At 34.6% G+C, this 23457-nt stretch overlaps 1 protein-coding gene across 1 annotated transcript; it reads left to right on the top strand.

The window, feature by feature from the left end:
- The first annotated feature begins 1836 nt into the window (after positions 1 to 1836).
- Positions 1837 to 15590, top strand: LOC130966701 (brefeldin A-inhibited guanine nucleotide-exchange protein 5). The gene is made up of 33 exons (XM_057891522.1): positions 1837 to 2318; positions 2615 to 2696; positions 2776 to 2980; positions 3104 to 3225; positions 3307 to 3365; positions 4568 to 4625; positions 4703 to 4787; positions 4879 to 5073; positions 5154 to 5212; positions 5293 to 5362; positions 5443 to 5511; positions 5968 to 6090; positions 6175 to 6228; positions 6333 to 6421; positions 6545 to 6641; positions 6746 to 6844; positions 7237 to 7425; positions 7546 to 7656; positions 7735 to 7919; positions 8437 to 9060; positions 9216 to 9633; positions 9731 to 9970; positions 10065 to 10188; positions 10269 to 10417; positions 10787 to 11143; positions 12152 to 12318; positions 12404 to 12663; positions 12956 to 13131; positions 13216 to 13329; positions 13539 to 13675; positions 13749 to 14043; positions 14382 to 14477; positions 15291 to 15590. Exons 1-33 carry the CDS (start codon positions 2216 to 2218, stop codon positions 15351 to 15353), a joined length of 5274 nt encoding a protein of 1757 aa, XP_057747505.1. The 5' UTR covers positions 1837 to 2215; the 3' UTR covers positions 15354 to 15590.
- The last annotated feature ends 7867 nt before the right edge of the window (positions 15591 to 23457 follow it).

The raw sequence follows: 23457 nt of genomic DNA, 5'->3' as shown, positions 1-23457 counted from the left end.
TCTTAAGCTCAAGCTTGGCTCACCGAAAACTCACGAATTGGCTCAAACTTGGCTCACCGAAAACTCACGAATTGGCTCAAATAATAAGAATATAATTTATAATTCTATATCAATAAATTATAACTTATATATTTTAAAAAATATTTAAAAATATCAATTTTATATATTATTTATCTATCAAAAAATTATAAATTTTTTATTTAAGTCCTACATCAAAATTATATATTTTAAATAAATATAAATTTTAAATAATTAAGATCATTAATATATATATATTACTATTTCACACACATATATATAATATTAAAGTATAGATTAAATGCATATAAGATATGTGCATTAATAATTATATATATATATAATCGAACCAGTTCACAAGCTAATGAACTGAGCTTATATATCCAAGCTTAAGTTTGGCTCATTTAATTTATGATATCAATTTCATGCTCAAGCTTGACTCACTAACTCACGAGTTTAGCTTATCGAGCTATTAACGAGTCGAACTCAAGCTGTTTTATGAGCTGGCTTGACTCACTCCCAACCCAAGCTCCAACCCTTATTGAAGTCTCTTCCTCACCTCATCACACCATAGTCTCTTTCAACCTCACCTCACCTCACCGCCGGCAGTCTCGTCTTCTTTGTCTTGCTGGACACGGTGTGTCTCCAACGACGTCTCCTGTCGTGTTTTGGCTTGTAAGTAGTCTTCTTCGGCTCCTCGCTTCGCGACTGTTGCTCCGCGTTGTCGTTGCTGTCGTCGCGTCCTCTCTCGAATAGATTAGTGGTCTCCTCATTCCTCACTTCTCTACTTTTGCATCAGTTTTTTAGTTATTTTATTTATGTTATATTGTTAATTATAACTGGTTGAATTTGTTGATTCTTGATTATGAATTTGTTGATTCTTGATTATAAATTTCTTGAATTTGTTGATTTTTTTTATTATAAATCTGTTTAGGTTAATGGCAAGTTGATGTCTTTTGTTTGATTCTTAGTGTTTATAGTTGTTTTTATTGATGTTATTGTGATTTAAGGATGGCTGAATAGAAAATAGATGATGTGAATTTATAATAACTGTTGTTTTATACCTTTGTTATTTCATATTATTTTAGAATGACTTCAGCACCATCAGACAACATCATCCTTGCAAGAACCAGGATCAACTCTTAGGATGCCTTTGTTTTTCAGGAATGGGACACTGAGACAGGACACGACAACAAAAACAAAAAATTGTGTTTGATAGATGAGACATGGATAGAGACATTGTGTTTAGGGACACTAAATTAGTATATTTTATGACATGGAGACACTAACAAGAGACCCAACTTATTTTTTATTTTTCTTTCATTATTTTTGTTAATTTTTTATAATTATATTTTTTTCTCAAATTTTTTAATATATAAAAATGAGAATAAATTAAATTTTCATAATTTGTTTTATTTTATCACCAAAGAAGATATAAGAATACAAAATTTTGTGTAGAACCCAAAAATTAATTATAGAGCAAAAACCGATCATGTATAGAACTATTATAAATAAGTTGTGGAATTTGAAAAAATAATCTATTATATATATATATATATAATTTTTTATTATTTTTTATTTTTATTTATGTAAAATTAATTTTATCTATTTACCTAATAATTTATCAATTAAACTAATAAATTAATAAATAAATAACCTAATCAATTTAATTACCAATTCGATTTTTACCACTATGCTTTCGGTTATATTTTTGTCCATTCTTCCAATAAAAAAATAGTTTATATTGACAAAAAAAAAATCGTTGATCTAGTATTACTCATTTGTATTATAGAGGAATAAATAGTAAAAAAAATCATTGTACAGTCAGTGTTCCAAAATTTAGCTTTGTTCTGAAATCTCAGCTCGGGGAAGCAATGCAATGCCCATGGAATGGTTCCACTACGGTGACCAAAGCAGACACGTCAAAATATCAAATTAAAACCGACAACATCATCCTCTTCTTATTAATTATTACCCATCAGATCTGACACTATCACCCTCTGCTTCTTCCATCTCTCAGATCTCTCTCTGCGTCACCGAATTCCATCTTCGCCGGAAAAAATCTGCGAGCTCTTCAGATAGAAACCATCTCGTTTCGATTTCGCCGTGATCTGGAATCTCGCCTGCATTTCCTCGAATTCCGGTCTCCGACTTTCAGCACTGCATGTGATCTGCATTTTCGAGAGAGCCAGAGGAAATGGCGGCCGGTGGTTTCGTCACTCGAGCGTTTGATTCTATGTTGAAGGAGTGTTCCAGCAAGAAGTACCAGGACCTCCAGAAAGCTATTAAGAATTATACAGGTTAGCTTTTTCTATACGATTCTCAACCCTAGATCTCTGTTTCAATTACTTTGTCTTGCCTTTTGTGTTGTTCCTCCCCTTCTGATTTGAACTTTGATGCGTATTCAATTTTCATGATTTTATTTTCAGCTTAGATGATATTGTTTAATCTGTTCACTGTTCAATTTGCGCCATTGATCCTTGGAGATGATGTAGTTGTTGTGCTACTAATAATCTTATCTTAAATAATAATAATAATAATAATTAATATTATTATTATTATTATTATTATTATTTATGCTATGCTATTGTTTCAGAAATTGCGAAAGAGGCAAGTCAGAAAAAGCAAGAAGCCCCGAGTGAGGCCAATCAAGTGGCACCGTCAGCTGAATCGGCCAGGTAAACATCTTTTGGATAAAACATTGGACATGATGTATTTGGTGTAGTTTAAATTGAATACATTTTGGGTTGTTGCTAGCACAAATGAAACTGAAGATGGGGCAGCGACTAGAACAGAAGCAGATCAGTCACAGAAGGCTAAGGGTGGTAATATTACGGTTGTTCTAGCGAATGCTGGGCAGACACTTGATGGACCTGATGCAGAGCTTATTTTAAATCCACTTCGTCTTGCATTTGAGACAAAGAACTTGAAAATTCTAGATCCTGCTTTGGATTGTCTTCATGTATGTGCATCTGTTTTTGATGCTGCTGAATGAGTTGTTCAACTAATTCTTATAGCTGTTATGATGCTTAGTAATGCCGAATAGCAAAATCTTGCTCATTCTTCTTGATTTCCATTAATACAGAAACTTATTGCTTATGATCATTTGGAAGGAGATCCTGGGTTAGATGGCGGTAAAAATGTCCCACTGTTTACAGACATTCTAAATATGGTGTGCAGTTGTATTGATAATTCATCACCAGATAGGTATGCAAATCTCTACCCATCGAGCTTTGCTGACTGAATATAAGTTCTGTGTGATATTCATTCTTGTGAATCAATATGCAGTACTATTCTCCAAGTGCTGAAGGTACTCCTTACTGCTGTGGCTTCCACAAAATTCAGAGGTGTGTGTTTATTGTAGTAATGAACCCACTCTTCTGTTAATTATATCTACTGATAACATGTTATATTGATGGACATACAATCTATTGTGAAGGAGTTAGCTTTAAGTAACAGCAGTTAAGTTAAATGTTTTTAAGTCTTGCCATTGCTGTTTCGTTTTTTTTGTTTTATTTATTTTACCCCACCCCATACCATAGCTGGTTGGAAACATAACTCAGCATAATTGCTTTTCTTAATATAACCTGTCAAAAGCAGTAAAGAACTTTTTCGGTTGATTTTATTTCTAGGAGAAAAGGTATATGAAAATCATGTAGTTCCTCTTCCCCTTTGTTTTTGTTTTGTATATTTCTATTTTTCTGAGTAGATGCTATGAGGTTGTGTTCTCTAGAACTTGATGTGTAACTAAATTTTGGCATATTTCAAGAAGATAACTTGGAAAGACAAACCATGGCGATGTTTCCCGCTTCGAGTTTGGGGAGGATGCTTGGCAATAGAGCTTTCTGTTTTAGATGCTTTATCCTTACATGCACCATGTCTATGCTGCATAACAGTTGGTATAGAAAACCATCGCATTACTATTGAAATCAAAGATGAAAAATTGGCATATTATGACTTCACTCTTTTAAATATGAAAACCATTATGGGTCATGTTACTCATGCATGCTTCACAGAATATCATTGATGAGATGAGATGACTCTATGAAGAAGATCATGGCTCTTTTAATGAGCCAAGCCCATTTTTGCCATTAAATTGGTAGCCTCAGGATTCTGCGGCTTCCATTAGTTTTTCATTTAAGTTAAATCTCCTCATCTTTCTTTGGAATTCAATTACACTGAAATTGAGAATTGAGACTTGTGAGTGCTCTGATTAGGCATGACTGGTAAACAAATTATGCAAAACTGCTGTGTTAAGGAGAAGGGAGAAAAACTCCATCAATAGAGACAATACAGGCCTGCTTTCATTTCAGCTAGAAGCTTAGAGTATTGCTGTTTACACAACTAATTGTGATGTAATTTAACACATGCATTATGCTTTTATTTTCAGTTTTTTTCACTATGTCACCCTGATCATCATATCGATCCTCTGGTTTTCAAACCACGCCTTCGTTCTCTAGGCCACCTTTTTCTCTTGTTCGTATGCATTTATTTACATATTGCTTTCTTCTTTTTGTATAATTAACGATCCTTATTTTGTGTTATTCAGTGCATGGCGAACCCTTGTTGGGAGTTATCAGAGTATGCTACAATATTGCACTAAATAGGTATTACTCATTTCTATTTTGTCTTTGATGCTTAGTTATTAATCTATAGTACTCAGATTCATTCTTTGCCTTTGTAGCAAGAGTCCTATAAACCAAGCAACATCAAAGGCTATGCTAACACAGATGATCAGCATCATCTTTAGGAGAATGGAAACCAATCCGGTGGGGGATTATTTTTATTCTTTATTATTAAGTATATTAAGTCTATTGGTTCCACAGTAATTCTCTTTTAGTAATGCCTTTAAGTGTCCAGGTTGAAACTTCAGGTGGACATACAGCTACAGAGGCAGCTTCAGCTGAGAATTCAAACACAAAATATGACGAAACATCTTTGGGAGAGTCAAATGAAAAAGAAATGACTTTAGGTGATGCACTTAGCCAAGCCAAGGATGCTTTACCAGCATCTCTTGAGGAACTTCAACATCTTGCTGGGGGTGCTGATATTAAGGTAAATAGTTTACAAATATGTTACTAATCCAATCCTATTTAGCTAATCCCTATTATGATAAGATTGTGTATATTTTATAGGGCTTAGAAGCTGTGCTGGACAAGGCCGTGCATACTGAAGATGGTAAACAGATTATACGGTATGGATATGTTATAGAAATTTCTGTTCTGCATTTTTTTCACTGAGACTAATTACCCAAACTATTAATCTTCTGTCAAGTGGGATTGATTTGGAGAGCATGGGTATAGTACAACGTGATGCTTTGTTGGTATTTCGCACTCTTTGCAAGGTTGGTTCTGCAACTTAAATACTAGCATCACGGTTACTTTCTTTCAACATCTCTTATGTTTTCAACTGTAAATTTGGCAGATGGGTATGAAGGAAGATAATGATGAAGTTACAACCAAGACAAGGATATTATCTCTTGAGCTTCTGCAGGTTATAAAGTGATTCTAGCATCTATTAATTGCTAGTTTATAGGTTGTAGCAAAATTCATAGAAACTTATGTTCTTTGTAATGATGCATAAGCATTTTTTTGCTTTACTCTGGACCAAGTTACAGGTCCATTTGATTTTCCGTGATATACTTGGTGCTTTTAATTGTATTGCCTTGGGTTTAGATCTACAAATGCAATTAATGTCAAGATGATGTAAAGAAAACTTAGATGATGTAAAGAAAACTTACATATCCTTTTGTTTTGATGCTGATATTTGTATTTAATGCTTTCTTTCTTAAATAAAACCTTATGGAAGGACGGCACATTATTGTCTTTTTATTATTCTTTGAAACTCATTCACGTTGCTGTGAATTGGTTTCTCAATGTTTCAAATTACTCTTTTTTCTTCTTAACTGATGACAATTGAATTTTTTTATTTTTTATTTTATTTTCTCAGGGTTTGTTGGAGGGAGTTAGCCACTCATTTACAAAGAATTTTCATTTTATTGATTCGGTGAAGGCATATCTTTCATATGCATTATTGCGAGCTTCAGTTTCACAATCCCCTGTCATATTTCAGGTTGGTTGAACTAAGTTACATTTTTTAGCATATCCTTAAGGATCTACTTGTAAATCTTGTTATTTTGTTCTTCTTTGTTGGCAGTATGCAACTGGAATATTCTTGGTGCTGTTGTTGCGATTCAGAGAAAGTCTCAAAGTATGTGTCATGTCTTTTTCCAAATCTCATAGAGGCTTCTTAGCAGAGACCACTGTTGATTTAATGTGTCTAATCTGTTTCTGCACCACTCTTTTTGTTTTCAGGGTGAAATAGGCATCTTCTTTCCGCTGATAGTGCTTAGACCACTGGACAGTTTAGAGTTTCCCATCAACCAAAAACTTAGTGTTCTTCGGTATGATGTTCTTGCTGTTGATTAAAGTTTCTTGTAATCTGGTTTAAAGACCTTAAATGATATGTTGTTTTTCCATTCTTTTTTTTTTGGGTATGATTAATTTGATTTGGTGTTGGTTTGTAGGATGCTAGAAAAAGTATGTAAGGATCCACAGATGCTTGTTGACATTTTTGTGAATTATGACTGTGATCTTGATGCACCAAACTTGTTTGAAAGAATGGTAAAATCTGACAGTGATTTTGTATGGCATAAACATCATTGAAGTTATTTATGTGCATGTTGGTGAATGCAATAATCTCTATCGTCTTCCAATTTAACATGTAGGTTACAGCTCTATCAAAAATAGCTCAGGGTACTCAAAATACTGATCCAAATGCTGTTGCTGTTTCTCAAACAGCTTCAATTAAAGGTTCATCGCTTCAGGTAGGTTAGCTGTTGCCTTTTTTATGGGAAGCAAGTAGTTCATTCGAGGTTTAGTTACTTTAAAATTCTCTATAGTTTCATTGAACTTCCATATCGGGTATTAAATTGCTTTTTTTTTTGTGTGGATATTATTATAAAACTAATACTAAAACTAATATTTATATTTATATGCATGAAAGAATTTTTCACATTTATTTTTTAATTATTTCATATTTAATAATAATAGAAAATATTTATGAATTGTGTTTTAAATGCAAGATGTCTTCACTTGAATGATTGCGGCAAGGGAAGTAAAAGAAAGTGGGGTTGAAAATTGAGGGAAAATTATACTTCCATTGAATCATTGTCTCTTGGTAATGTTGCTGATTGATCACATTTTCTTTATCTCATAGGCTCTTGTTAGTGTTCTTAAATCATTGGTTGAGTGGGAGCAATCACATAAGGAATTGAACCTGAATAACAATCAGCAAGAAGGGTCTTCAGTGGAAGATTCTTTTGAAGTTAAATCCAGGGAAGATGTAACCAGTAATTTTGAGAAGGCCAAGGCTCATAAATCTACACTGGAGGCTGCCATTGCTGAGGTATTAGATCTTATGGTCTTTAAACTTTATAGAAGGGAAGTGAAATTTGTCAGAACCTTCCATTGTATAATGGTCAATATGTAGTTTGGAGCTGACTTATGGTTTTAAGAATCTTTTTAGTTCAACAGGAAACCGACAAAAGGGTTGGAATATCTAATATCAAATAAGTTAGTGGAAAACAAACCTGCTTCGGTTGCTCAATTTTTGAAGAACACTCCCAATCTGGATAAGGTTGTAACTCTCATGTAGGTGCAATTTAATTCTAGATTCATGTTTGTTCTGTAATATATACCTCTTGGTTGCTTTCAGGCTGTAATTGGTGACTATTTAGGTCAACATGAAGAGTTTCCCCTTGCTGTCATGCATGCTTATGTAGATTCGATGAAGTTTGCTGGAATGAAATTTGATATTGCAATCCGGGAGTTTCTTAAAGGGTTCCGACTTCCTGGTGAAGCCCAAAAGATTGATCGAATCATGGAAAAGTTTGCAGAGAGGTAATGGCTATTTTAACATGCAAGTTCCCCTCATTATTCTTTCCCTAGGCCAGGGTTGATTGTCATTCTATAGAGTTGTGGTCGGATGTTTTGGGTATACTTATTTCTGCCTCTGTTGGAATCTCTTTTGCAGCTTGTTTATATTGGGGTAAAAAATTATGAATGGAAGCTCCATGGAATTGATCCATGTGTATTTTAACCCACGTGCAAAACACACCGTTGGTGTTGAATTTTGATAGAAAATCTTGTGATTGATAAGAAGCTAGTTCTATCAAATACATGTTGTACTTGACCTTTTCCCAAGTCAGTTATCATTTAATTTATCCTTTGTTACTTTAAATCTCAAATATCGGATGATTTGTGTTATAGATATTTTGTTTCTTTCAAGATTTTGGTTTGTGCATATAGTTTCTGCGACTAATACTTTTTCAATATGTCATGATAATTCTATCTCCACTAATAATTTGTGTCTTATGTAATAATTGTAGTTTCTTTTTGTGCATGTTGTCTATGGCAGATATTGTGCAGACAATCCAAGCCTTTTTAAAAATGCTGATACAGCATATGTTCTTGCTTATGCTGTTATCATGCTAAATACTGATGCTCACAACCCAATGGTTTGGCCTAAGATGTCCAAGTCAGACTTTGTTCGCATGAATGCCAGGGATGATGCTGAGGAATGTGCTCCTAGAGAGCTTCTGGAAGAGATCTATGATTCTATTGTCAAAGAAGAGATTAAAATGAAAGATGACACGACATTCATTGGAAAAAGCAGCAGACAAAAGCCAGAAGGTGAAGAAGGGCGCCTTGTCAGTATTCTTAATTTGGCACTGCCCAGAAGAAAGTTATCAGAAGATGCCAAGTCTGAAAGTGAGGCCATCATTAAGAAAACACAAGCTATATTCAGGAATAAGGAGGTGAAAAGAGGGGTTTTCTACACTGCCCAGCAGATTGAGCTTGTAAGGCCCATGGTAGAAGCTGTTGGGTGGCCTTTGCTTGCTACCTTCTCTGTAACAATGGAGGAAGGTGAGAATAAGCCTCGTGTTGTTCTGTTGATGGAAGGCTTCAAAGCTGGCATACATATTACATATGTGCTTGGAATGGACACTATGCGCTATGCATTTTTAACTTCTCTTGTCAGGTTTGATATTTTTCTGCATTCCCCTCTGTTTTCTTTTTCTTTATTTTGACATACTAGGAAATATACATATTTTATACATGAGAATAAGGATGCCATCTTTCAACTATGATTTTGGGACAGTTGACTATGTTCTTTTTTGGTTTTGTTGAACTCAGGTTTACTTTCTTGCATGCTCCCAAGGAAATGCGTAGTAAAAATGTTGAAGCGTTGCGTACACTGTTGGTTATTAGTGACTCAGACATGAATTCCCTTCAAGACACATGGAATGCTGTTCTGGAATGTATTTCTCGCCTTGAATTTATAACAAGTACTCCTGCAATTTCTGCCACTGTCATGCATGGGTCAAACCAAATCTCCAGGGATGCTGTTGTTCAGTCTCTGAAAGAGTTAGCTGGCAAACCTTCTGAACAAGTTTTCATGAATAGTGTTAAACTACCTAGTGATTCAGTTGTGGAATTCTTCACTGCTCTCTGTGGTGTGTCAGCAGAAGAGCTGAAACAATCGCCAGCTCGTGTTTTCAGCTTGCAAAAGCTTGTTGAAATCAGTTATTATAATATGGCTCGTATACGCATGGTATGTATTCTATCAATGCAAATTGCAAGTATTTGATTCATCTTGATATTTCATGCCTTATAAATTGCATCTGTAAGCTTTGTTTATTGTCTTCCAGGTCTGGGCTAGAATTTGGTCTGTTCTAGCGAATCACTTTATATCTGCAGGGAGTCATCATGATGAGAAAATTGCTATGTATGCCATAGATTCTCTAAGGCAACTTGGTATGAAGTATTTGGAGCGTGCTGAACTGGCCAATTTCAGTTTCCAAAATGATATTCTCAAACCTTTTGTTGTTCTTATGCGGAATAGTCAAAGTGAATCCAAAAGGAGGCTAATTGTTGATTGCATTGTTCAGGTTTAGTTGGCTTGAATTCTGGTTCTTTTCCGTTTGTACTTAATGTCATTAGATATATTTTCTATATTTAAGTTGGTACTATTGTATGTTGCAGATGACAAAATCTAAAGTTGGAAACATAAAATCTGGATGGCGTAGTGTGTTTATGATTTTTACAGCTGCTGCAGATGATGAATTGGAATCGATTGTTGAGAGTGCATTTGAGAATGTTGAGCAGGGTAAGAATAGGTTTCTTTGATCTTGTCATTGCAGTCTTCTGTTGCAATTGTGGTGCATCTAACGGATGGAAATTTTGCAGTCATCTTAGAACATTTTGATCAAGTAGTGGGAGATTGTTTCATGGATTGCGTGAATTGTCTGATAAGGTTTGCCAACAATAAAACTTCACATCGTATTAGCTTGAAGGCTATTGCACTCCTGCGGATATGTGAAGACCGTCTAGCAGAGGTTGGTTTGGTATTTTCAGTCGGAAATCTCATTTTTACTTCAAATGATTATATTGGTCTTTTTGAGGCCCTCTAAATTAACAAATGGGGTGGGATGTGTTATTTTTCTATCACTGTCTAGTATGTTTCACCCATATATATGTGTGTGCATGCACACTATTTTGGAGCATGGTATGATAACAGGATGTCTGAAGCTAAGCCTAATTCTCATTATTTTTCCCAAATGCTCAATCTTTTCATTGTAGATGAGCCATTTTTTGCTCCAATTTTGAGTACTTTATGTAAAATTGTTGACTGTTTCAAGAAGTGGATTCATTATTCGGTTTTTACTGTCAGTGCCTCTACTTTAATGTTTTATTTGTCAACTTAGGGTCTTATTCCTGGAGGTGCCTTAATGCCTATTGATGCCAATTTGGATGCAACTATGGATGTAACTGAGCATTATTGGTTCCCAATGCTGGCTGGATTATCTGATCTAACATCAGATCAGCGACCTGAAGTCAGAAGTTGTGCGCTTGAAGTATTGTTTGATTTATTGAATGAAAGAGGTAGCAAGTTCTCTACATCATTTTGGGAGAGTATTTTCCATCGAGTTCTATTTCCAATTTTTGATCATGTGAGACATGCTGGAAAAGAGGGCTTTGTTTCTACTGATGATGATTGGTTTCGTGAAACAAGCATACATTCACTTCAGCTGCTTTGCAACCTTTTTAATACATTCTATAAGGTATACTACACTATTGAGAATGCTTTCTTGTGATCTCTGCTTGCTGATGATTGGCCTTATGACACTTTCCTGGGTAATATCATGAAATACTAGACCTAAACCCTAAATGCTAAACATCATGAGACCTGGGTGTTGTGTGTAATACTATTTGGGGATTTAACAGTTGCATGGTACTTAAGAGTGCCAAATGCAACATTTGCTTCTGGAATTTGAGCTTTTTGCAAATCAAGAAGTGGAAAAAGATTAGAAACTAAGGGCGCATTTGGTTTGCATTTTTATTTTTTTTATTTTCAATATTTTATGTTTAAAATTTTGTGAAAAAAAAAAAAAAGAGAAAACAGGATTTTATTGTTTTCACTATTTTTTGTCTTTTTCCTTCACAAAATTCTAGAACAGAAAACGCTGAAAATGAAAACACAAACCAAAGGAACCCTAACTTTTTCAAACCAACAATCAGTCAATATTTCTCTTTCTCTCTCTACAATAGCAACCCAATCCCTTAACCCTTATTGTATTCTGTTGGTTGATTGTTGGCCAAAAGTAAAACTGGTTACCTAGTAAAACAGATAAATAATATATAAAGGAATAGGGATTGCATAGAATACTCTGGTTTCGATTGAAGATGTCATTGCCATTTGCCAATGATGTGAATGTGTGTGTGTGTGTGTGTGTGTGGAGCAGTGATGGTCATTGATATGGGAAAAGTTTATTGTTCACGACTTCATGTACATGCCATTTGATTGCCAATGATGTGGATCTCTCTCTCTCTCTCTCTCTCTCTCTCTCTCTCTCTCTCAGTGTGGAGCAGTGATGGTCATTGATATGGGAAAAATTTATTGTTCATGTACATGCCATTGATTGCTTAAAAATAATTTCTGCTAAAAAGTAAAATTGTCAGATGTTTTATCAATCACGAATTCATTGCATTAGTATTATAAGAATGTGATTATTATTATCTAGTTGTCCTTGAATTGTAAAACGATCATTGATAAGGAAACTTCATTACAGGAGGTTTGTTTTATGCTGCCGCCACTGCTGAGTTTGCTGTTAGATTGTGCAAAAAAGACGGATCAAACAGTGGTCTCAATATCTCTTGGTGCTTTGGTACATCTCATTGAAGTTGGTGGACATCAATTCAGTGACAGTGACTGGAACACATTACTTAAAAGCATAAGGTGCAAACTTCTGTCAACTCCTGAATATTCATTGTAATTTCTCTGATGATAACTATAATCCATTTTGTTTACTCTTGATCTTCAGGGATGCTTCATACACAACACAACCGGTAGAACTGCTCAATGCTTTGGGTTTTGAAAACCTGGGAAAGCATGGAGGCATTGTTGGAGATTCAGGGGAAAATGTTGGTGACAATGTTACCATAAAGCCAATTGTCAATGAGGTAGGTGAGCATCAACTGGATGGCAGTGATAATGGAAGATTATCCCCATTGGCATCCCCAAATACAAATGCCGATGGAGTTGAAGATTCGGCATCTCACACAAATGTAGAGCAGTCTGAAGGTTAGAGTTTCAAATTTTAGTTAGGTGCATTTTTAAGCACGATGATGTAGTCAGATAACTATGGAAAGGTATCATCTATCAAATAGATTAGTCGTAAAAAATTTAACGCATTGGGGCAGGGGGAAAAAGATTGTGAAGTGGCTGATTTGATTTCCTCAGCTGCCTTTGTGGGGATTTCAGATGTTACCTTAAAAGGAAAAATGAAGTGACCTGGGTCTTGATTGGAAGTTGAGACTTAGAAGAATCAATGAATACATACTTAGTGACATTAACGAATTGTTTATGTTTGTAGGGCTTCCATCTCCATCAGGAAGAACTCCAAGAGCTGCGGATGGAGGCCTCCATAGGAGTCAAACATTAGGTCAACGTATCATGGGAAATATGATGGACAATCTGTTCCTTAGGAATCTTACTTCAAAATCTAAAAGCGGCGTGCCAGATGCTTCTCAGCCAACTTCTCCGGTTAGGGTATGTTGCTATCTGGTGCTAGCAATATAACATTTACCTTTGGATTTTCGCAGGGATACTCTCTCTTATTTTGCTTCATTTTAGGTTGCTGATATCATAGAGCCTGATACCAAGAATGAGGAGAGTCCTTTGCTAGCAACTGTCAGGGGAAAGTGCATTACACAATTGTTGCTTCTTGGTGCAATGGATGGCATTCAGGTTTTTATTATTATTATTATTATTATTATTATTATTATTATTATTATTATTATTTTGTGTGTGTGTGTGTAAACATTAAGAATGCATATGTAAGGGAAAGAGGTAGAATATACTTAACCTGGTAGCGGTTGCAAATCTCTGCAACAATAATGAAAAAGGGAAAGTTTTGATATGTTCTCCCATATAACTTTTTATCTTATTGTTAACAGAAGAAATATTGGACCAAGTTAAAAGCAGAACAGAAGATTGCTGTATTGGACATTTTGTTGTCCTTGTTGGAGTTTGCTGCTTCATATAATTCATCCACCAGCCTTAGGACTCGCATGCACCAAATTCCTGATGAAAGGTATTAAAATTATCTGTATGTGTATACATTTTGTTTAATTCAAGGACTTAAAGCATTGCCAACTTTTGAACAGGCCACCAATGAATCTTCTTCGCCAGGAATTAGCTGGTACTGGCATATATCTAAACATCTTACAGAAATCGACATATGGATTTGAAACAAACTCAGAAAAAGGTCTACAGGCTGATGGATTTCAAGATGCTGGTTCTGATGCAGAAGAGAAGTTTGAACGGATAGCTGAGGAGAAACTGGTCTCTTTCTGTGAACAGGTTCTCAGGGAGGCTTCTGATCTCCAGTCTAGTTCTGGAGAAACTGCTAACATAGATATTCATCGAGTCTTGGAACTTCGTGCTCCTGTCATTGTTAAGGTACAAGGATTATAATCCACGAGAGCATGAAAGTTGACTTGCATTCTACTAACTGTTGTGGAGTTGCCTGTCATATACTTGTTTCTTCTAATTTCTGTTCTTATCACGCCATTTTTAGAGTGATACCTCACTGGTAGCAGCTGCACTAGTAACATATCTGTTTTACCTCGTTTACTTGCATCCTTATACTGGTACCCTAATAAAAGAATTCATTATACTGGTACCTGACACGTACACTTAATTGGATGAAATTCATTGTAGTTTTTTCTTGTTTCTTAATTTCTTGATGTTGTCTTCCCTGTATTATAAGTTGATATCCGTTGACCTTGCTCTTTCAGGTGCTTAAAAGCATGTGCTTGATGAACAATAAAATTTTTAGAAGACACCTGAGAGAAATCTATCCTTTGCTAACGAAGCTTGTTTGCTGTGACCAGGTAATTGCTTTTTTCTGTGATGACTACAGGCTGCATTTAATTGGTAATTTGTAGGTACTTGGTGAAATTTAAGGAAATAAAAAAAATATACATAGGAAGTTATTGGGACACCAATTGATTTCCTTTAGTTGATAAATAATAAGGAAGCCAAAATAAAAATTATCCGAGTTTAAAAATGGAAATTAATTCTCAATAAATTTAATATATATATATATATATATATATATATATATATATATATATATATATATATATATATATATATATTGCATTTGCTAGTTATGCTTGCCTTGACAAAGCTAAAACAATTGAATAGGATCAAACAAGTTGCTTTTAAATGCCTTACTAATGGCTAAAAAAAAGCTAAAATTAGCTACTTAATTTTTTTTATAAAAAAAAGAAAAAGTTTAATTAAGATGAGGAAGAGGATTATACAAATTGGGGATAGTGGTATCCCTATAAAACTTTTCAATTTCTCAACATGTCTGAGAGGAAGTCTCTTATAAAGATTATATGCTTTACACCAAATAGATGTTAGGCGTCTAAATTCTATTCCATAAAACAAAAGCTATTTAAATCTTAGTAGTTAGTACCATTGTACTTGGGCAGAATTTGTTTGTGATGAATGTGTTCCATGTCCAATACGGTTAGATGATTACATTATTTATCCAGAAGCAAATATTGGATTATTCAGACGAATTTTGATGTTAGGGGGAAGAATAATAGGGTTGAACAGTCATAGTGCTCTTGGTAAAAAAAAAAAATCCCTCCTTTCATAAACTGATAATCCTAATCCTTTGCTTTTTTAATCAGATGGATGTTCGAGGAGCTCTTGGTGATCTATTTCAAGCACAGCTGAAACCTCTTTTACCATAGCTATCTTATATAATCTCTCTAACAGTTTTGTAGAAAGGCAATAGAAAACATCATATTGGTTTCGTCCGATGTCCCAATATTCATTTTCATCTCTCCATATTCGTCCGTGCTGTTTTTGGACAATGGCTAAACTCTGATCGGGGTTGTTTACGATCAGTATTTTGTTGTATGATAATAGTTCTGTACCATGTGAAACCCCTAAATCTTTTCATTAGAAAATTAAATAGTTGCTATTCATATTTCATAATGTATACATCAGAGTTTCCCTCGACTTCTCTAGTTCTCTTTTCCCTTTGTGTTTCCTTTTTTATTTTTTCCACAAGTTCAAAGCTCAAACCATTAATATGCAATATCCTGTACTCTTGTTAATCCATCGCATTAATTGTGAACTCCAACCAAATACGGTGACAATGTTATGGAGAGTAGACTGATACAAAGGTAATGGATATCACTATTTATTTTTTGATAATTTTAGTTTGATTTTTATCACATTGATGGAAAAATAAAATAAAAATATAACATGCATAAATTGACGAGTAAATTATTATTTTCATACTAAATGTTTTGAATGCAAACAAATTTATTCATGAACAAATATAACTGAAGTTGTATTCATAAAAAATAAATTCTAATCAACAAAACCATCCAAATGTCAGAAGATAAATTCCAATCAACAAAACCATCCAAATGTCAACTTTCGATGATTCAATTAAAATTCGATGATTCTATTGAAAGATTAATGATTGGAAGTTTTAATTTATCTTTTTAATTATTATTTTAATATTTAAATGAGCAAAAATTTAAATATATTATTTTTAAAAATATTAAAATTTACAATTTTATTTAAAAATGAAAAAGATAAATTTAAAATTTTAAGAGTAAAATTTTATTCTAGTCTTAAACTATTTACGAAAAGGACTTAGCGTCTTTGGACTATTATAAAATGACAATGCAACCTTTATCTATTCACTCTGTATGATCAAAAGGTCTTTTTTGTAGATTTTCGTGAAATGGTAACCGAAAAATTCTATATACCGGTAATTCTTTTACGTGGACTCAATGTATTTGATAGGACAAAGAAGCCCCTACACAGTCATAAAAATGTTGCCGTTTTGATCCTTGTTCTTAAAAAAAGCAGACCTAAATGTTAATCGTTTGTCAACCCTAAATCTCAAACCCTACCTTTAGTGATGATAATGGAAGATCATTCATCAAGTTCAATCCGTCGTTCATGGAAAGAGAACTCGATGGGCTGTTCAAGCAACAACTTTGGCAATGTTGGCATGGCGAGGAAGAAGTTCACACATCTAACTTGCAGTTGTAGAGCTTATGTGATTCTTTTTGAATCCACCACATCAAATAACCCAAATAGGCTGTTCTTTGGTTGCAGTTATTTCAAGGTACATTAGTATTCTCTCCAACTTACAATCTTCTCTATAATTAGGTTGATTAAAAATAATTGTCCATAATTGTAGACTCCTTCAACACATTGTAAATATTTTAAGTGACACGATGAGCTAATAACTGAGTCTGACTATACGGTTGTGGAAGTGCAGAAGATGAAAGTTCAAGGTAGATTAAAGGAGTTGGAGGATAAAATTGAAGAAATGAAGATTAAGCTATATGAAGGAGTTCAAAGAAAAAGATACACAACACAAACTGGATGTATCATCATGGCATTATTCATTGCCGTTGCTCTCAGATTCTTTTTTACTGCACTGCAAACGAATAGGATGTAAAAAATTGTAACTTATTTTAGATTTTGGGTATTACTGATATAAGTTAGATGCACATTAGGGATAGTGACTAAGATGTAAAGATTGTTGGATTTTGATGATGGAAAGATTGTAGTGAATTAAATTGAAAGTAAAAATATAATTTATGATCCTCTAGTATTTATCATTGTTGTGAGTTGAAGTGATAATTTATCAGTGTTTTGTTATTTGAAGTATGTTTCGGTATAATGCCGTTGAATAAGAATTAACCATATTCAATAAGTAATGAAAACCTTTATATACTCTAACTCTTTTCCTTCAAAAACAAACATGTCCTTCAGTGCTTGCTTGCATTGTGCATAGTGTCAAATATTTCTTCAACTTCGAAATCTACTTCATCATAATTAGTATCATCATCAAATTTATGAAATTTAGACTTCTTTCCCTTATCATCAGATGAAATTGGAGAGTTGAATGATTTTGACTCATATTGATATGACTCTTCAATATCAGAATCTACTTCTTTCACAATGGGCTCATCATTGGCCCATGCTCCAGGCACTTCATTTGGACTTTCAACCTCACCTATTAGTGTCATTACAATCTGGGCCCCTGTTTCTAGCATGTTGTCCCTGCCTTGACCCATTCACATCTTCATCCTTTTCCAAAATACGCCTTCTTATCCTCGCCCCATATCTCTTATTTTTCTTCTTCTTGGCTTTAGGAGACAAGCAATCATCATCATTAACTTTTTTCTTCACAGGTGTCACACTCTTCTTCTTAGGCGTTGCTGTCTTCTTGATTTCAACTCTTCACTACTACTGCTGCTGAGTGTCTCATAACCAAGTGGGAGAGGCTTATAAGACTCATCTTCAACACTCTCATTGCTATCATCGGTAGAGGAATCACTCAACTCTATAGGAACATTTCCTGCTTTATTCACAACTGGTTGGATCACAGGATGATCAACATACACATACAATTCATCAGTTTCAAAAATTGCCATCTTGTTATCACAGATTTGGTTAATTTCTTTGTCACCTTTCAAAATATGGAGGCCAAACCCTAGGTCAGGGACAGTGGAGTCTTGCCAATACATAGTCTTGTACCCTGTATACCCTAGACTTTTGAACATCTCCTCTAAATCTTTAAAATTAACAAAGTTAATATCCAACTTGGGGAATCTATGCAGCTTACCATCAAGGTAGCAAAGCACTCTATTGTTGTCTCTCTCAAACCACCCTCCATAGTGAAACACTGGTATAATCTCAAAGGACTTTTGCAACATATAAAGTATACTCATTAAGGCACAAATAAATTATAATTACCAAACATTAATATACCCAAAACAAAAAAATCTTTACTTGAAGTAATAATCAAACCCTAGTGAAAGTGACTGTTCTTCACAAATGTTAAAAAAAATACATATATCATACTTTATGGTGATCTATGGGAACAATACTTTCTTCAAATAAACAAATGAAGGACCACAATATTGTGGTTACAAACGGTTGAAGAAACTAACCTCGAAGAACTGCTCCGTCAACAACATGTCACCTCTGGAAATGGATCCTCTCCAGTTTTTTCAACACTTGACAAAATACAGTGCAATCTCTCACCTTTGATTTTAATAGTGGGACCAGAAATAAATAAGAGAGAGAGTGTGGTGAATGGTTAGATTAAACACTGCACACCATCCAGTTTTTTATTCACTGGAGATGATCCATTCCCCGTCACCTCTTGCATCAGTAAACGCCACATTATTGCGTAGTTGTCTCTCCCTCACGTTCTCCCTCGCCGGCTCTCCTTCGTCAGCAATTTCTGGCGGGAAGTCTCACAGCCTCTAGGGTTTAAGGTAATTCTATGTGTGAGATGAGGGCAAAGAATGAGAGTGTTTGATTTGTTAGGGAGAGAATGAGAAATCTCTTTTAAAATATGGTTTGAGGGTGCATCAAAATAGCAACATTTTTTTATTACTGTGTAGAGACCTAACTGTGTCATCAAATGGTTTGAATCAACATAGGAGAATTATCGTTACACGTAGGATTTCTCAGTTACATTTCACAGAAGAGTTATTACAAGACCTTTTGGTCACACGGAGTGAATGAATAAGGGTTGCGTTGTCATTTTATGTTGGTCAGGGGGCGCCAGGTCTTTTTCATAAATAGTTAAGGATTGGAGTGGGGTTTTACTAAAAATTTAATACTTTTTTTTTTATTAAAAAATTATTCAAAATTTCAAACTCTCTTTTTACCTTGCCTAACTTAATTCCAAGTTTCCAATAATAATTCTAATCTCACCTATTCTTGATCTCTAATCTCTCACCATCATTCTAATTCACTACAACCACAATTATCTCATCCCACTCTACCTCACTTGTAGCCTTGCCACTTCATCTATGCTGATCTCACTTGCAGCCACTTTTATTTCACCCTATTCGACCCAACCTAACTTCCTCTCACTCGTTTGACTTTTGTCCTTGATTTTGTCACCTGTCTCGATGCTGTTATAGTCGTAATTATCGTTGCCTCGCCCCCTCTCACTTGCATCTTATGTCGTTACTTATTGCGCTGCTGTCATTGCACTCCACCATTATCTTTGAGTCGTAGTCTTCATCTCACTACCTTACTGGTTGTCACCGCCATCGGAGTCGTAACACCTCTCCCCCTCTCCTTCCCCCCTCTCTCGCTATATATATATATATATATATATATACTTCAAGTCCCAATTTGAGATATGGCCGAGTTTACAATGTCATATCATAGTCATTTCTTCTTAACTTGCCGAAGCAACTAATGCCTCTTGCAAAGTATCTCTCATAAACATGTATAGATTCGCTTCAATCTTTTCTACTTTTATTACTGCAAAAGCACCTTTAACAACTTTTAACATCCCACGTTTAATATGAGTCTTGCACATTGAAATGAGATATCATTTCATTAGAGAATATATGCAAAAGAGAACTATTGATATTCAATTTGTAAAATTTGAAGAGCAATTAGCTGACGTTTTTCCTAAGCCACTGTGTGAAGAAAGATTTTGCAAGCTGAGAACTGAACTGGGACTGATTGATATTAATTCTGTTATTTAATGATATTTTTTTGGTCTCTGTATTGTTTTGTCTCGTAAGTAGCAGGGAGACAAAATTGGGCAAGTGATGAACTCTTCAAAAGGTGGCTTGAAAATTTCTGGATTGGAAAAATAGAATTCTGTGCCCAATAGTCCAGCATGCTGTCACCGCCATTTGGGCATATGTAAGACAAACCTTGTTCATATGATATGGGCTTATTATTATTAAATTATAAATTTCTTTTATTTTTTGGTTTTAAATTTTTTGTGTTAATTCATTCCACTACAAGTTATGTCAGTCTTAATCTTTTATCATTTCTCATGACTTGTCTTTTCATATTTCATGGTTTTAAAATTCAAATTTTTTGAAAACCGTTTTCATTAAAAGTTTTTGCTTTAAAAGAGGTTTCCACTCAACATTAATGACGGTTTATCATTTCCAACCTCTCTCTTTCACTTTCCACCTTCGTCGCTCTCTATCTTCCTTTCTCCATCTCTTTTCTTTTCAATATGAGAAAGAAGATTGCAACGAGAAGAAGCACCGAATCCTTCATACCTGGTGCGGTATTTGTAACCCACTAATTTACCGGTAGGTGCACCAGGTCGTACCAAGTAATACCTTACGTGAGTAAGGGTCGATCCCACGAGGATTGACAGACTAAGCAACAATAGTGTTTGATATGATTAGTTAGACAAATAGAAAATAGTGTTTGGAAGTTCAAAAGCATTAACAGTAAATTCAGAATATTAAAGACAGGCAGATAAATAAGTTGGGAATAAAATATTGAGAAAACAGTTAAGGTTTCAGAGTTATCTATTTTTTCGGATTTATTTTTCTTACTAACTATTTTAATCATGCAAGATTTAATTTCATGGCAAACTATATGTGACTAGACCCTAATTCCTTAGACCTTCCTAGTCTCCTCTAAAATTCATTAACTGCCAATTCCTTGGTCAATTAATTTCAATTAGAGGGTGATGATCAATTTCTAGTTTATATGCCAAAAGAATCCTAATTATCCAAAAATAAGGGGATTATATGTCACGTATCCCATTAAATACAAACAATTAGAAATTCAGTATAATATATTTTCAAGCTGTTGTTCAAGTAAAGAGCTTTTCCAAGTTTTACAAGAACTCAATTAGAACATGGGTCAGACTTCCGTTCCACCCATATTCATAAAATATAGAGCGAAAATAATTATTGAAATATAAATCAAAGCATGGATTAAATTAGAAAGATCAAACGAATAAATCCATTAAATAGACAGAGCTCCTAACCTTAACAATGGAGGATTAGTTGCTCATGGTTTAGAAGGTAAATTTGTATAGAATTTCCTAATGGAATCTCCCTAATGGAATCTACCTAATAGAAGAGAAGTCTCATCTTTTTATAACTAATCCTAATTAATTTAAAATCTAATATTTAAAATTAAGATAATATCTTTTCCTATTTTAAAATCAAATTTGAATTTAAATCAGAATTAACTAACTACACCGGGTCTTATAACGTGGGGACCACTTGACTTCACTGGATCTGCGCCTAACTTGGGTGCTAAAATGGGGCCTAGAAATCACTCCTAGCGTTTTCTGAGTTTTCTGCATGTGTCGCATGTCACGCGTACGCGTCGATGGTCTTTTCTGCGAGTCACGCGGACGCGTCAGTCCCGCGTATGCGTCGCTGAGCAAATCTTAAAATCACGCGTACGCGTCGGTCACGCGCACGCGTCGCCATGGATATCTCCAAATCATGCGCACGCATCAGGCACGCGTACACATCGCTTCTCGCTGCCATCTCCTTTTGTTCTTGTGCTGAAGAAACTCCATCATATCCAGTCGAATGCTACCTAAAATAAATTAAATTGCAAAAGACTCAAAGTAGCATCCATATTGGCTAAAAGATAATTAATTCTTTATTAAACTCAACAAATTAGATGCAAATTCACTAGAAAAAGATAGGAAAGATGCTCACGCATCACAATACCAAACTTAAACTGTTGCTTGTCCTCAAGCAACCAAAACTAATATAAGCTTAGGATGTGAATTTGCATGAGAATGAGAGTTTGATTAAGCCCATGTCTCTTCTTATAGTGGGGTTTACAACTGCAATCCTGAATAGTTTTGGCATTTCACTTTATCCTTTGATGTTCAGAATGATTGGCATCCATAGGAACTCAGAATTCAGATAGTGTTATTGATTCTCCTAGTTTAGTATGTTGATTCTTGAACACAGCTACTTTATGAGTCTTGGCCGTGACCCTAAGCATTTTGTTTTTCAGTATTACCACCGGATACATAAATGCTACAAACACATAACTGGGTGAACCTTTTCAGATTGTGACTCAGCTTTGCTAGAGTCCCCTGTTAGAGGTGTCCAGAGTTCTTCAGCGCACTCTTTTTACTTTGGATCACGACTTTAACTGCTCAGTCTCAAGCTTTTCACTTGACACCTTCACGCCACAAGCACATTGTTAGGTACAGCTTGATTTAGCCGCTTAGGCCAGGATTTTATTCCTTTGGGCCCTCCTATCCATTAGTGCTCAAAGCCTTGTATCCTTGTTACCCTTTGCCTTTTAGTTTAAAGGGTTATTGGCTTTTTTTGCTTGCTTTTTTTCTTTTTTTTTTATATAAATTTTTTTCGCAAGCTTTGTGTTTTTCACTGCTTTTTCTTGCTTCAAAAATCAATTTTATGATTTTTCAGATTATCAATAACATTTCTCTTCTTTCATCATTCTTTCAAGAGCCAACAATTTTAACATTCATAAACTTCACTATAAAAAATATGCACTGTTCATGTCATGCATTCAGAATTACAGAAAATACCACCATATTTAAGTAAATAAGATAACTTTTAAAATTAACTCAATTTCTCATGCAATACATCACTTCTGTATTTTTTATTTGAATTTAAGCTCAGTGGGTAATACATGATACATCTTTTCAGAATTAAAGCATTTAAGGAAAAACTAAACTAGACCTAGGATTCTCATTAATAAAGGATCATGCAACAAACAAATCAAAATAATAGAAAATCGGAACATAACATAGAAAAAGAGGGGAGGAATAAAAAATATGAAAGGAACTCAACCACCTTAGTTATCCTAGTGGTCGCTTTATTCTTCAGGTTGTGCTCCTCCGTGAAGATGAGTCGCCTTCCTTTTGGTGGCATAAGAATAAACAGAAAAGCTTTAAGTGAAGCGTCAACACCAAACTTAAATGTTTGCTTGTCCTCAAGCAAAGAAAATCTGAAAACAAAAACAAATAATAAGATGAAAGAAGAATAAAAGGATAAAGGAACAAGAGAAAATTAGGATTGGGAG

Source organism: Arachis stenosperma, chromosome 1 (genome assembly GCF_014773155.1).
Source record: "Arachis stenosperma cultivar V10309 chromosome 1, arast.V10309.gnm1.PFL2, whole genome shotgun sequence".
In the NCBI taxonomy this organism is placed as follows: domain Eukaryota; kingdom Viridiplantae; phylum Streptophyta; class Magnoliopsida; order Fabales; family Fabaceae; genus Arachis; species Arachis stenosperma.
The sequence above is the reverse complement of the archived record's forward strand: the minus strand, read 5'-3'. Positions and strand labels throughout refer to the sequence as shown.

Bases quoted from the DNA above. Each gene is read 5' to 3' on its own strand.
- LOC130966701 (XM_057891522.1), top strand. From the start codon at position 2,216: ATGGCGGCCGGTGGTTTCGTCACTCGAGCGTTTGATTCTATGTTGAAG. The intron at 5,512-5,967 runs GTTATAAAGTGA...TTATTTTCTCAG, and splicing joins TATCTCTTGAGCTTCTGCAG to GGTTTGTTGGAGGGAGTTAG. The intron at 12,664-12,955 runs GTTAGAGTTTCA...TTATGTTTGTAG, and splicing joins AAATGTAGAGCAGTCTGAAG to GGCTTCCATCTCCATCAGGA.